Source organism: Mchenga conophoros, linkage group LG16 (genome assembly GCF_057382185.1).
Source record: "Mchenga conophoros isolate Kocher_MC1m ecotype Shallow Benthic linkage group LG16, M_conophoros_male_GT1.1, whole genome shotgun sequence".
Taxonomy (NCBI): Eukaryota; Metazoa; Chordata; class Actinopteri; order Cichliformes; family Cichlidae; genus Mchenga; species Mchenga conophoros.
The window spans coordinates 1888415-1903693 of NC_140541.1; the positions used below are offsets into that span (position 1 = coordinate 1888415).

Below are 15279 nucleotides of genomic sequence, written 5' to 3' on the forward strand. Positions count from 1 at the left end.
TGTGACGTCATTCCTTTGCGACTTCGAAATACCCGCCTTCGAGTATTTCGAAATACAAGTGAAGAAGCGAGAAACCGCCGCCTGTCCGCCGAATTTGAAGTCAATTTAGAATACTTTTCTTTAATAAACGGTAAGCATTATACATATGTTCCTCACTTGGCTTGCTGTTTGTTTGCTAGTGATAGACTACTTGACGACAGCATTAGCTAACCAGTGTTACGGTAAGCATTATACATATGTTCCTCACTTGGCTTGCTGTTTGTTTGCTAGCGATAGGCTACTTGACGACAGCATTAGCTAACCAGTGTTCTCTAGACCAGCGTTCCCCAACTTTTTGGGTGTTTCGTGGCCCGGGGGTTGGGTCAGGCAAAATTGCACTAGCTTCCCTGATCATTTTACAAACATAAGTGAAGAGAATCTGGACTAAAAGGCCTAGACTTATGGTTGTGTGCTGAATCTATGAATCAAACTATCACCTGGAAACATAATTAACTGGTCCATAGCTGTGAAACTTGACATGAGTTCTTGATTCTATGGAGATTAACAGTAATCCAGATATTTACAAATTTGTCCAGGGACATCGCGTAAATGTTGTCCCTGGGACATCGCGTAAATGTTGTCCCTGGGACATCGTGTAGATGTTGTCCCTGGGACATCGTGTAAATGTTGTCCCAGGGACAAAGTGTAAATGTTGTCCCAGGGACATCGTGTAGATGTTGTCCCTGGGACATCGTGTGATAGCTTGTTAATAATGGAATGAAAATTATTGATTGTTATTAACTTGTGAAAAAGAAGTGTAACAAATCCACATGTTATGTTCTTACACCCTTACAGAAACTGTGACTCCTTCACAATGTCAGGTAAATGTCAACTCATGTTGAATAATCAACCAATCAAGCCTTTTATTATCACATGCAATGTTACACGTACAACTGCAATGAAAATTTCACCCCCTTCTGACCATACATATATTGCTTAAACATCCCATTGGGAAGGAAGGTCAGAAAACAATTTAATTCATAGATGAGGGGAGAGGAGGAGAAAAAAGAACTACAACCAGACAAAGCTCCTAGAAGACTGAAATGGATGATGGTTGCAGCATGCAAAAAGAAAATGATATCTGTTGACTACAGCATATGCTTTCTCACAGATTAGCTTGTGGGAGTAGCTGGACCAAACTCTATTGGTATTTCAAGTTTGAAATCCCTGTTTGACTAGACAAACATTTCAGATGAAGTACCTCTTGACATAAAAATCCTTTTATGTTGTCATAAAACTAATGTTAAATTCTGCTTTAAATACACTTTATTGTACAATTTACTTAATGAATCAAGCCTAGTTCTGTTTTTATTTATATGTATTTATTTATTTGTTTTATAAGGTAATAGATGGCCTAATCTATTTGCAGTGTGAGGTATGTTGAAAAGCTTGTTTGATCATAATGACATAGCATGTTTACGTTTTTTGTAATGTATTTGAAAACATAAGTGTATTTATGTTATTTTTATAGAATTTCCCTCACATTTATCCAATACCAAGCCAAATCACTGGAAAAATTTTGGATGGGTCCACAAGAGCACAAAGTGCATACTTTTTGAAGGTATGACTTGGACTGTGGTAACTATGTTCTTATCACAAAGGGTTTATAAGTTGCCACTATAAACAAACAGCATTTTCCAAAATTGAAGCCTTGTCAGAAGAACCTGAAAAATACCTTTCTGAAACCTTTTCTGTGTAAAGACTTGCTCAAAAGCAATGCACACAGATTAAAACATTTCTGTCTTGGCCAACTGATAAAGAAAACCAAAAATTGAGTGGTGCGTGTTGAGTCTGTGGTCTTGATTTGTTTCGTACACACTATAGAACTTAATTAATGTAAACAAAAAATGACACTTTCTATATGTTTGTGTATCTGCAGAATTAATTACAAGTCTCACCTGACAAGCTTTCGCAGTTTTGCAGTGTCATTCTTGACAGAAAAACATACTTGTCACATTCTTTTTATTTCCAGAAAAACATCTTTCAGATGTATGAGAAATTGATTGGAGCCTGTCTGGAAAACGGCAGCCACTGGACCTTGTTTGTAAGTTGCACAGATTTTGCACTCTCTCTAGTGCATGATACTTTTCAGTGTCCCTCATTAGGAAAGCTCAAGGCCCAAGCCTACCATATCCATCTTTTTACAAAACAGTTTTGTGACATACCCAAGAGGACCATAGCCTATATGAATTCATTTGGCGAGTCGGAGGTCAGAAAAAGTGCGGTGTTGAAAAACTGGAGGTAATTAATTAACATATTTAACATAACATATTTAATTTAATTGAAATCATTACCGAACGTGGTTATTGATTTCTCTATATGCTTTTTATTTGTAATAACTGCCATCTCTCAGCTCATTTGCTTCAGCAAGAGGCTGCACTGGAGAGTGGACTTTGTCACATGTGAGCCACCCACATCAACAGGATGGGAACTCATGTGGAGTGCATGTCATAATGGTACTGAAAACTATAGCTTTAACCTATATAAGTAATGTTTACATTTTTGTCTATTCAGTTTTTAAAGCCTTAGAGGCAGGATGGTAAAATCTCAATTTTTGTTGTAGATTGAACCATTTCAGCAGTAATGATTTGGCTTTGGTTGCTCTATTTTTTTTTTCTCGGGGGGTGTAAAAAAAACCCCATTTCTTTGTTAATCTAATTCTTTTTGTTCTTTTTTTTTTCTTCTTCGTCAATTATTAGTTTCCCCAATCTCTCATTGACGGTAAAACACAAGTGGAGGAGTACAACACTGAAATCACAAAGCCCAGGTCCCGACTTTGCCACTACTTATTTTCCTCAATAGGTAAAGATAAAATTAGCCGCCTTCTTTTTCTCTAACATTGGAAAATGTAACTTGTACTTAAACAAATTATATTTTGCAGAACGAACTAGGAAGTGCAGTCAGTGCTGGTGTGTGATTGCAGCCAAAGACCGGGTACACTATGACATGTCCTTAGCCATATAGATTGTTTATATAATGGACTTTGTTCATTTGTTTTTTGTTTGTTTATTTCTTCTTCTTTTTTTTTTTTTAATTCACAGGTGCAGTGCCAGAAATGTGGTGCATACAAGCACATGCGTTGTTCAAAGTCTGTTTGTGGCATCTGTATCTTCTGTGAGAGTAAGTCACAATATACAGTTGTGGTCAAAAGTTTACATACACTTGTAAAGAATAGAATATAATGGCTCTACCGAGTGTCCCGTTATTTCTAAAACTCTGATTTTTCTCTGATAGAGTGATTGGAACAGATACTTCTTTGTCACAAAAAACATTCATGAAGTTTGGTTCTTTAATGACTTTATTATGGGTTAACAGAAAAAAGTGATCACATCTGCTGGGTCAAAAATATACATACAGCAGTGCTAATATTTGGTTACATGTCCCTTAGCCATTTTCACTTCAATTAGGCGCTTTTGGTAGCCATCCACAAGCTTCTGGTTGAATCTTTGACCACTCCTCTTGACAGAATTGGTGCAGTTCAGTCAAATTTGATGGCTTTCTGACATGGACTTGTTTCTTCAGCATTGTCCACATGTTTTCAATGGGGTTTAAGTCAGGACTTTGGGAAGGCCATTCTAAAACCCTTATTCTAGCCTGATTTAGCCATTCCTTTACCACTTTTGATGTGTGTTTGGGGTCATTGTCCTGTTGGAACACCCAACTGCGCCCAAGACCCAACCTTCGTGCTGATGATTTTAGGTTATGTTGAAGAATGTGAAGGTAATCCTCCTTCTTCATTATCCCATTTACTCTCTGTAAATCACCAGTTCCATTGGCAGCAAAACAGCCCCACAGCATAATACTCCCACCACCATGCTTGATTGTAGGCACGGTGTTCTTGGGGTTGAAGGCCTCACCTTTTCTCCTCCAAACATATTGCTGGGCATTGTGGCCAAAAAGCTCGATTTTTGTTTTGTCTGACCACAGAACTTTCCTCCAGAAGGTCTTATCTTTGTCCATGTAATCAGCAGCAAACTTCAGTTGAGCCTTAAGGTGCCGCTTTTGGAGCAAGGGCTTCCTTCTTGCACAGCAGCCTCTCAGTCCATGGAGATGCAAAACACGTTTGACTGTGGACAATGACACCTGTGTTTCAGCAGCTTCTAATTCTTGGCACATCTGCTTTTTGGTGATTCTTGGTTGACTCTTCACCCTCCTGACCAATTTTCTCTCAGCAGCAGCTTGCGTTTTCTTCCTGATCTTGGCAGTGATGAAACAGTGCCATGCACGTTATACTTACAAACGATTGTTTGCACTGTTGCTCTTGGGACATGCAGCTGCTTTGAAATGGCCCCAAGTGACTTTCCTGACTTGTTCAAGTCAAAAATTCTCTTTTTCAGATCCATGCTGAGCTACTTTGACTTTCCCATTGTAGCGTTTGTGGGCGTTTGTATCCAATGAGCCCTATTTAATTGGCCTAAGAGAAGTCACCAACTGTAGTCACTCATAATCACTCGCAAGAAGTTAAGAGGCCATGCTATGAAGCTCAGTTCACTGACAACTTTCTAAGTCACCAAAATTGCTAATTCATGTTGCTGTATGTATATTTTTGACCCAGCAAATGTGATCACTTTTTTATGTTAACCCATAATAAAGTCATTAAAGAACCAAACTTCATGAATGTTTTTTGTGACAAAGAAGTATCTGTTCCAATCACTCTATCAGAGAAAAATCAGAGTTTTAGAAATAACGGGACACTCGGTAGAGCCATTATATTCTATTCTTTACAAGTGTATGTAAACTTTTGACCACAACTGTAACTAAACAATGTCCAAAAATGTTTAAAGTGAAATTTTTTTTCGTAATTTTGCCTTTGCACACCAGGACTGTGTAATTAAAGTGGACGTTTCAAGATCCAGTTTTTACACAAAACTATTTTAGACATAACTGTGTCGTATTGTGGGGATTTCTCTTCACAATTAAATTGATATAGTGCTGTTTATATCATTCTTCTTTATGTAACAGCACAGTGCAGCACAGCAGAGGGAAAGGAGTTGTGCAGCATAGTAGGTGGCTATACAGGAGGAGCAATAGAAGTAGCCAGTGAAGAATGTCATCAGGGAAAGCATCAGGCAGCGAATGACAAAGGAAAAGTTCCTAAGGGAGAGGACATCTGCAGCAAACCGACAAGTAACAGTGAGATAGGAAGACTGACAGTCAGAGATGAAGGTACACAGACTGAAAGAGATGAAGGTACACAGACTGAAGACAAAGAAAAAGAAGCAGAAGTATACGGCACAAGTCTGAGTACAGATAATGCTGCTGCTGCTGATGTTGACAGGATCGATGCAGATACAGAATTCCAAACTGATTCAGAAGGAACTAGTACAGTTTACAGAGTGCATGGTCGCTTATCTGTACCAAGCTCAAAAAAGAAAACCTACACAATAACAGAAGACGAGATCAAGCGCAGAATCAACGCAGAGAACATGTCAGTTCATGTTTTCAGAGGTTTGATTGGGGTAGGTATACATTTCGTGACTTTGATGTCACCTGAAATAAATCCGGGTTACTCGTATCAATGAAGTGACAATGTGGCTGGAAATTGTGCATTTGCTGCAACATATACACAATTACACCATGTAAACAAAAGCATTTAACTTTGTGCGTGTGTGTGTGTCTCTCTCTGCTCTTTTGGTGTTTGCACTTTTTCTTTTTTAGGTCCGTAAAGCCAAACTGCCCGCAATGATTCTTGACAGGCCTAAGAAGGCCAAAACTAAAGTAACAGTGTTTAGTGTTCTGAGTGAAGAGGAGGCTGGGGAGCTAGCCCTCGGGTTTGCCGGAAGATTGGCCTGTGATGTCACAACAGACATGGTCTGTAAAGGCATCGACCATTCAAGTGCTGATATGACAAAGTAAGTTAGTAAAACAATATGAAAGTTGTATCTTTTTTGGTATTATTTGTCATTTCCCCGTATTTGGGTTATTGGTGTAACATTGTTAATCTTACTTTCTAATAACAGACAGACTCTTCTCAAAATCCAACACAACCTTAAACATGAGCTGACTGATTCCTCAACCTTCAGTTTGCTGACACACACCTTTGGCCCCGCTGCACTGGATTCTGTCATTTCATTCCTGTGTGAAAAACTTGATCTTGTCTCTTAAATAATGAAACCTTTTGTGACTTTTGTTTGTTCTGTAAATCAGAATCTTGAAAATTGTTCATTGTTGTTCTAAGTTTGTGTTAACTATTTGGCAAAAATGATTGGTTCCTAATCCAAACAGGATAATGACTGTTCTAACACATATCTTAAAAATTCTACAAAGAAAGAAAATTATCACATATGTTTCAATATGAATGTATTTGTGTCACACTTGGTTTGTAGTAGCTTTCCTGTTTTATTTTGAGTTTTGGTATGTTTACACTGTTGTCATTTTTATTTCCCGTGTGTTCGTCTTCCCTTATTAGTTTTACTGTATTTAATTAGTCTGATTTAATAACTTATAATTATTTACTTTCCAGTGTGTATATAAGCTCCTCGTTTGGATTATTGTTTGTTTGAGTTCTGCCTGTCTTTTCTATTAAAGATTTGGACTTTTGGACTATTATAGTCCATAACTCCATAACTCCATGGACTCATAACTCCAACAGTTTTATCGCCGATCTCCGACTCATCCCAGAGATCTCCAGAACACCGGAGGCTGCCCACTCTCCCTGGCCAGGCGGAAGTGCACGCAGACGGCGCCGGGATCGTAAACAAAGGCGAGGTAGGCGCGGAGGGCTACGGGCTACAGGCTAAGCTAAAGCTAACACCACACCGGCTGCCTTTACCCAGAATTTTCCTCGCCAATGTCCGTTCTCTGGCAAACAAAATGGATGAGATACGGCTCTCCATCACTAACAACAGACGGATTATGGACTCAAATGTCATGTTTTTTCACCGAAACATGGTTGAACAACAGCTGCCCGGACAATGCTATCGAGTTAGCAGGACGCCACACACACCGAGCCGACAGGCTAGCAGATGACTCCGGCAAGACCAGAGGTGGAGGTTTGTGCATTTATATTAACAATGCTTGGTGCATGAACTCCACTACTACTGAGAGTCACTGCTCACCTAATGCGGAGTTTTTAATGATCAAATGCAGACCTTATTACCTCCCCAGAGAACTCACTTCTATCATACTCACTGCCGTGTATATCCCCCCCAACGCTAATGCTAGGTTGGCCATGAAAGAACTTTCTGCAGCCATTAACAAACACCATGAAAGAACTTTCTGCAGCCATTAACAAACACCATGAAAGAACTTTCTGCAGCCATTAACAAACACCAGAATAAACACCCCGAGGCTGCTTTTATTGTTGCTGGCGACTTCAACCACACCAACTTAAAGACAGTCCTCCCCAGATTCCACCAACATGTCTCCTGCCACACCAGAGGAGACAAGACTTTAGACCATGTGTATTCCAACCTGGCTGGAGCCTACAAAGCAACACCCCTCCCCCACATTGGACAATCAGACCATCTCTCCCTGTTCCTGACACCTCGGTATTCACCACTCATCCAACGTGTGAAACCTGCTGTGAGGACAATTAAAGTGTGGCCAGAGGGGACAGACGCAGTGCTCCAGGACAGATTTAAAAACACAGACTGGAATATGTTCACGCACACAGACCTGGACTAGTACGCCTCATCTGTATTGGATTACATCTCCGAAACCACAGACAGTGTCACCACCCAGAAACGGATCACCATGTACCCCAACCAGAAGCCTTGGATGAACCGGGATGTTCGTCTCCTCCTGAAGGCCCGCAACACCGCCTTTAGGTCAGGAGATGCACATGCCTACAGTACAGCCAGGGCTAATCTAAAGAAGGGCATCAAAAAAGCCAAACACCATTACAAAAAGAAGGTAGAAGAACACTTCTCCAACTCCAACCCCCGACGCATGTGGCAAGGACTCCAGATCATCACAGACTACAGGACCACCAAACCCTCCCCCGCATCCTCTGATGTCTCCTTCCTCAACAAGCTCAACAACTTTTATGCTCGCTTTGAGCGAGGGAACCCCACAACCACAACCAAAGCAGACGTGACGCCAGACCACCAACCTCTGACTCTCTCCCCCACCAATGTAGGAGCGGTGCTGAGCAGGATCAATGTCCACAAGGCTGCAGGTCCTGATGGCATCCCCGAGCGTGTTCTCAGAGCGTGTTCTGGGGAGCTTGCAGGAGTGCTCACAGACATATTCAACCTGTCCTTGGCCCACGCTGTGGTACCGGCCTGCTTCAAATCCACCTCCATCGTCCCGATACCCAAAAACTCCAACCCATCTTGCCTCAATGACTACCGCCCAGTAGCACTCACCCCCATCATCACTAAGTGCTTAGAGCGACTGGTCCTAGCACACTTCAAATCCTGTCTCCCCCCCACCCTGGACCCCCACCAATTCGCATACCGCCAGAACAGGAGCACAGAGGATGCAGTCTCCATCGCACTGCACTCTGTCCTCTCACACCTGGACAACAACAACACCTACGCCAGAATGCTGTTTATAGACTTCAGTTCAGCATTCAATACAATCCACCCCTCACAACTCATCAGGAAACTGACAGACCTGGGCATCAGTTCCCTCATCTGCAAATGGTTACTGGACTTCCTGACCAACCGCCCCCAACATGTCCGGCTGGATAACCACTGCTCATCTACCATCACAATGAACACCGGTGTACCACAAGGCTGTGTGATGAGCCCTTTCCTCTACTCCCTCTTCACCCACGACTGCAGACCTGCTGATGGTTCCAACACCATCATTAAGTTTGCAGATGACACCACGGTGATTGGCCTCATCAGTGACAACGATGAGGCCGCCTACAGGGAGGAGGTGGATCGTCTGGCTGAGTGGTGCGACACAAACAACCTGCTGCTTAACACCGAGAAGACCAAGGAGCTCATCGTGGACTACAGGAGGAATGCTGACCCACATCCACCCATCCACATTAAGGGGATGGCTGTGGAGCGTGTGAGCAGCTTCAAGTTCCTGGGAGTCCACATCTCTGAGGATCTCATCTGGACGACCAACTGCTCCAAGCTGGTCAAGAAGGCTCACCAGCGCCTCTTCTTCTTGAGGACTCTGAGGAAGAACCACCTGTCCTCAGACATCCTGGTGAACTTCTATCGCTGCACCATCGAGAGCATCCTGACCAACTGTATAACAGTCTGGTACGGGAACTGCTCTGCCTCGGACTGGAAGGCGTTGCAGAGGGTCGTGAAAACTGCCCAGCGCATCGCCGGAGCACCACTTCCTGCCATAAAAGACATCTACAGGAAGCGGTGTCTGAAAAGGGCTGGGAAAATCATCAAAGACCCCAGTCACCCATCACATGGACTCTTCACCCTCCTGCCCTCTGGGAGGCGCTACAGGAGCCTCCGGACTAAGACCACCAGGTACCGGAACAGCTTCTTCCCCACAGCTGTCAGACTCCTGAACTCTGCCTCCTGACATCTGACCCACGTTAAAACATGGACTGAACATACACACACCCACAATGGACAACTGTACCCTCAAACACAGAATAATAACATGGACTGAACCACCACTCACAACCACCAGCACTTTATATAGCCTCTGTAGAATTATCCACATATCTCACTTATCTTAACTGCACTACTGTATAGCTCTGTAATAATCATTCTGTACATACGATAATTTTTAACCCTACAACTGTTTACAACTTGCATAGTTCCCATTTCTGTATAGCTGTATATCTCAGATTCTGTAAAGTTATTTATTTCATATTCTGTATAGTTTTTCATATTTATATCCTGTTCATAGCCTGTACATAGCTTGTACTCACTACAGCCTGTACATACTTATAGTTATAGAATATTCACAACATACTTCATACCGTGTACATTATAACATTCCATAATAGACCCACTTCTGTAATATATTTACATATCTATATTATTGCTAATATTTATTGTAATATATCTATATCACTAAAGCACTTCTGGATGGATGCAAACTGCATTTCGTTGCCCTGTACCTGTGCATGTGCAATGACAATAAAGTTGAATTCTATTCTATTCTATTCTATTCTATTCTATTAGTGGACCTCGTAGGTTTTTATTCTGTGCAATTGGTAATTGACTGGGTTTAATTTAGTGGCCTGGAAAACAGGCCGGAGGGGTCTGGTCATTTTAACCCCCTAAGACCCGAAATCTTCCATGGCATGCATTTTTAATTTCTCTTTGATATTTGGGCCGATTGGAACCCGATGAATGTAAAAAGAAAGAATTACCAGATTTTTTTTTTTTTTTACCTAATTTTTGTTTCTGAGAAAAATGAGAGCCACATATGAGGACATTCATTTGAAATTTCGATAGAACAGTTGCAGTATAATGTCTTCGTAACTGTAACTCAGGCACTTGTTGATCAAGATTTAGTATTTTGGTCTAAATAACCCAAAATCTGATGTCCACATATGTGGATGCCAGGCTGGAGTAAAGTGTTAGAGCTATTTATACCTATGTAAACTTTTATACACTGGTTTTTACCTGTCTTGTTTCAGAAAGGTTTAAAAGGGTAATGTCCACAGTTTATTTGTTTATTTATTTATTTGTTTGAATTCAACATATTTTATTAAAGTAATTGAGCTTGAACACAGAAAAAACTGAATCAAATAATCATAAAATCAAATCACTTGCACTATACTGAAGTCTAATCTACTCTGAGCTAATGCCGGTTTCCAACACTAATGATCGGGTGAAGGAGAGAGATGAGGGTGTGCACGGCCACTGGTGCTCTTATCCCTGTTCTGTGTGATACAATCCAACAGGAAAGCAGTCAAACCCTTGGACATTAGCCAAGTTAACATTCACAAATATATACACACAGAGGAACTCTGAGCCCCAATGTCAGCATTAGCACAAACATGCCACTTCATACCAAATCTCAGTGTGAGGTCAGGTATTAGTCTCATTCCATTATTCTGGCTATATTTTCTTACTCATCATTACTATTAAACTTATACTTAAGACTAACTATTAACAAAATCACACCCCAATAACTCATTTATTACACTTTGTATTTAATCATAAAAAGGCTGGATGTTGAAACCTTTTACTTCTATTTTGTATGAGCCGGGGGTTCTCAACAGCTGATACTCTATGTCCAAAAAGTGACAGGTATCGTTTTATGGAGCAAAAAACTTAAGAGCGCATATTTTATAAATAATACCAACAATTACAAATGCAGACCTTTAATAGTAATAAGTAATCCTTTATTTATAATGCATAGCAATATAAAAATAGTAACATATGAAAATATTACAATGGGCACAGATGAATTTGTATCAAAAACAGCAACCAAGCCAAAGTAATGAATAACACACATAAATAACAACTGCTTGAGAGACCAAACAATTTCTTTTCATCTGTTCCTTGGCAGAAAGTTAAGACAGCTATTCAGCTTTAGGTTTCAATAAACAGAAGTAATGGATGCAGTCCCTTTGAAATGTCACACAAAAGTCTACTTGTGCATATACTTGGGTATTGCTTAAATGTCTGGCAGAACTGATGTGGCTTTAAAGTCGTCCTCCTAAGAGAATTGGATGCAACAGAATATATTTCAATCCATTTAACAGACCTATTGAAATCTTTAATATTATGTATTGAAGCCCTTTTCCTTTTATTGAATAACATTAAGAATTTTAAGTTATTAATAATATGTCGTCTTTTTGTATTAAGAAGCAATTATTTCTTACCTTACAATGGCTAAGAAGGAACACTAAACCTATAAGCATATTTGGTTTCAGCATCTGTCTGTGAAAGAATCCCACTCACAAGTTCTACTGCACAGTGGGTGACACAATGATGGTCTGCACAGCTTAAGTACTTGTTTTGATAAGCAAGATAAGAAGCCAGTTTTAGAAATTGTTTCAAAAATCTATTTTGTATCTCTCTGTAACTTTTTTTAGCAACTGAAAGTTATTATGCTCTTAGTGTAATCAAGAAATCAAAATGTGAAATAGACAAATTACACTTACAGATGTGCAAGCTTTCAGCTTACAAAAGAAAGAAATGATTTCATTTCTCTTTTGGGTGTTAGAAAGCCCATGGACCCCGGACTCTGATTTTGAAAGCCATCGATTAACAGCCTGTGAATGTAAGAGAAAAAAAGTTAATCTGGAGAGAGAGACAGAGGAGCAGCTGTACAAAAAGCATAAAAGAAAGCTGACGTCCAAAAATAACTTTGTCACTCACTGGACAAGAGGACCTGTGCATTACAGAAATCAACCAGGCAAACGTATTTTTAAATGTTAAAAAGAGCTTTGGGAAGCAGCCACCAGAAGATGAGTGCACTGTGGTCTTAAATGGATGGACATAGTCACTCAACATTTTATCCCTTTATATTCATTAACCTGAGTAGGTGAATATCACAATGAGGCAAATCATAACAACAGGACCCTGTTGTAAAAATGTGTTTCAGGTCCATCTTAGACAACGTGAAAAGAAAACAATGTGGTTTACCTGCAAGACATGGTACCAGCATAGAAGGATAGCTGACTCTGGAAAAACCTTCTGCAAAGCATTTATTTCCGCAAAGTCTTTGTCAACCATAAATGCTCTACAGAAAAAAAGAAAACACTAAATGAGATTAAACAGTATGAAAATGTTTTTGCTATCTCAAAGCACCACTTCAATGCCAAATTAAACATTTCAACTCACAAGTAGATATATAAAATACTGCATACAGCCTATAGGAATAACTTTAACAACTGGAAAGGAAAGTTTTTGCAGCCCATGCTGCAGCTATAGCATTAGATTCTGGCATGTTATAACTTTTTTGAAAAGGAATTATTTCAAAATTAATAGCTGTCAATGTATTATTTACCTCGGGGAAGTTGTGAAAAGCTCACAAACTATTCCAAGAACAGTTTCCAGGGTTTTCTGACTTTCGTTGCTGACAATAGCATAGGCCACAGGGACTCCATGCCCATGATCATCTCTTACAACAAGTGTGAATAAGGGAAATGAATACTGGTTAACGCAGTGCGTGGTGTCAACAAATACTAACTGTTTTGCATAGTTCTCCATGTTTGATTTCATTACAGGTGTCTGCAAAACAATCATTAGTTCTTGGTCAGATGTGTATGGTTGATAGAAGAGAACATGTTCTTGATGTTTTCCATTAAGTAAGGTATGTACACTTTGACTGTCTCCACAGTTAAAGTGCTTCTTCCTCATCATGCAGGTTCTAACACTGTCAATGTCACGTGGTGTGACAAAATGCTCTCTGTTGTGAAGATCTCTGTGTCCATGTTCTTTGGCCCATTTATGACATTCGGTTAGTATGATGGCTGGCTTAGTTCCAAGGGAAAGCAGTTCCTCAATCTTCCTCCTCAAATCACTGGAAATATTGTTGAAATGTGCGTCTTTTAGGTCCGAAGGATCATGCCCATCATGCTTATCATATGTACGCTGCACGATGACTGTGTGGTCTTTCCAACATTTGAGTACTTTAAATGAAACATAGGCCTTACAGCCCACTGCTCTGTAGCTGTTTCGACTTTTTTTTCCAGCTCTGATGCAGTTGAATTTGTAATAGTCTCTTTTCCTGTCTTTACCTGAGGCCACATTTAAACATTTATATTTCCAGTGCGCATGCGCCAACCAGCGTGCAGCCTGTTACAGTCGCTCCTGCTTTTCTCTTAGTTTAGCTCTTTTTTCTTACGTATTCTTTTTTTTTCTGACTTGTATTTTCCTCCGTTTTCTATCTCTTACTCAATCATGTGGATTGAGAGAGTTTTTGTTCTTCTGGTGGCCGTGGAACTGTTACTTTTATCATGGAACGGGACCGCGGCACATCTCCTACACGCACGGACTGTTTACTCCAGAGATCAGCTGATCGCCCTGATGCCGGCCGGCTCGCTGGCCAGGCCCGCAGAAGTACCAGCTGAAATTTGGAGGAAAACACATCGGGGATGCAGAGGTCAAGGACAGAAGAGAAGAAAAAAGGTGACGGTGAGACAGCGGAGGCTCGAAGCGAGGAGGAGGTTTAAACCATGTCTGCCGTCTATCGTGATGGGAAATGTGCGATCGTTGGCAATTAAAATCGACGAGCTCTCAGCACTGGTACGGAGTCAGAGGGAATACCGAGAGTGTAGCCTGATGCGTTTCACCGAATCATGGCTGCACCAGGTCATTCCCGATGAGAATGCTTCCGTGGAAGGCTTCCACACTGTTCGGGCGGACAGGGACAGCATCGCTAGCGGTAAGCGTAAAGGAGGTGGGCTTGCTGTTTTAGTTAACAACCGGTGGTGTAACCCTGCCAACATAACAATCAAAGAAAGGATTTGTTGCCCGGACACTGAACTGTGTGCTGTTGGACTCAGGCCGTATTATTTACCCAGGGAATTCTCTCACGTCATCTTGGTGGCTGTCTATGTTCCCCCCTCTGCTAACCCCACAGCTGCATGTGACACTATCCACTCTGCCATAGCTCGGCTACAGACTCAGCACCCGAGTGCCTTTATTGTGATCTCGGGTGACTTCAACCATGTATCACTGGACAATACACTACCAACATTCAAACAATATGTGGACTGTCCCACCAGGGGAGAGAAAACTTTAGACTTACTGTATGCTAACGTCAAGGATGCATACAGCTCCTCCTCCCTCCCCCCACTTGGTAGGTCAGATCATAACCTGATTCACCTCACCCCCCGCTATGTGCCAATTGTGAGGAGGGAACCTGTGACCACCAGGACTGTCAGGAGGTGGTCAGAGGAGGCAATAGCGGAACTACAGGGCTGTTTCGAGGTGACCGACTGGGAGACACTCTGTGAGCCTCACGCCGAGGACATCAATGGGCTTACTGAGTGTATCACAGGCTACATAACTTTCTGCACCGACTCCATTGTTCCAGCTCAGACTGTTCATTGTTACCCAAATAACAAGCCGTGGGTGACTAAGGACATCAAAGCCCTCCTCAACAACAAGAAGAGGGCTTTCAGAGGGGGCAACAAAGAGGAGGTGAGGAAGATCCAGGTGTTACTAAAGGACAAGATCAGAGAGGCTAAGGAAAATTACAGGAGGAAGCTGGAGTGGAAACTCCAGCAGAACAGCATGAGAGAGGTGTGGAGGGGCATGAAGACCATCACTGGATTCAGGCCAACCAACAGCAGGGGAACTGAGGGAGGTGAGAATAGAGCCAATGAGTTGAATCTGTTTTTCAATAGATTCGACACCACAGTGTCTGCTCCCACCCCCACAACCTCACCTGCAGTCAGCC

General features: G+C 41.4%; 1 protein-coding gene and 1 long non-coding RNA gene across 2 annotated transcripts; one reads left to right on the plus strand and one right to left on the minus strand.

Moving 5' to 3' along the window:
• The first annotated feature begins 760 nt into the window (after positions 1-760).
• Positions 761-5656, plus strand: LOC146556067 (uncharacterized). Its single transcript, XM_085250196.1, has 10 exons — positions 761-860; positions 1382-1414; positions 1511-1600; positions 2012-2083; positions 2192-2280; positions 2393-2495; positions 2739-2841; positions 2921-2973; positions 3081-3159; positions 5002-5656. Exons 1-10 carry the CDS (start codon positions 810-812, stop codon positions 5559-5561), a joined length of 1233 nt encoding a protein of 410 aa, XP_085106322.1. The 5' UTR covers positions 761-809; the 3' UTR covers positions 5562-5656.
• A 5906-nt stretch (positions 5657-11562) lies between these two features.
• LOC146556068 (uncharacterized) lies at positions 11563-12770 on the minus strand. The gene is made up of 3 exons (XR_014888968.1): positions 12516-12770; positions 12032-12142; positions 11563-11583 (listed from the first exon to the last, which is right to left on the minus strand). It is a non-coding gene; the product is annotated as an uncharacterized LOC146556068 (long non-coding RNA).
• Positions 12771-15279: the final 2509 nt, after the last annotated feature.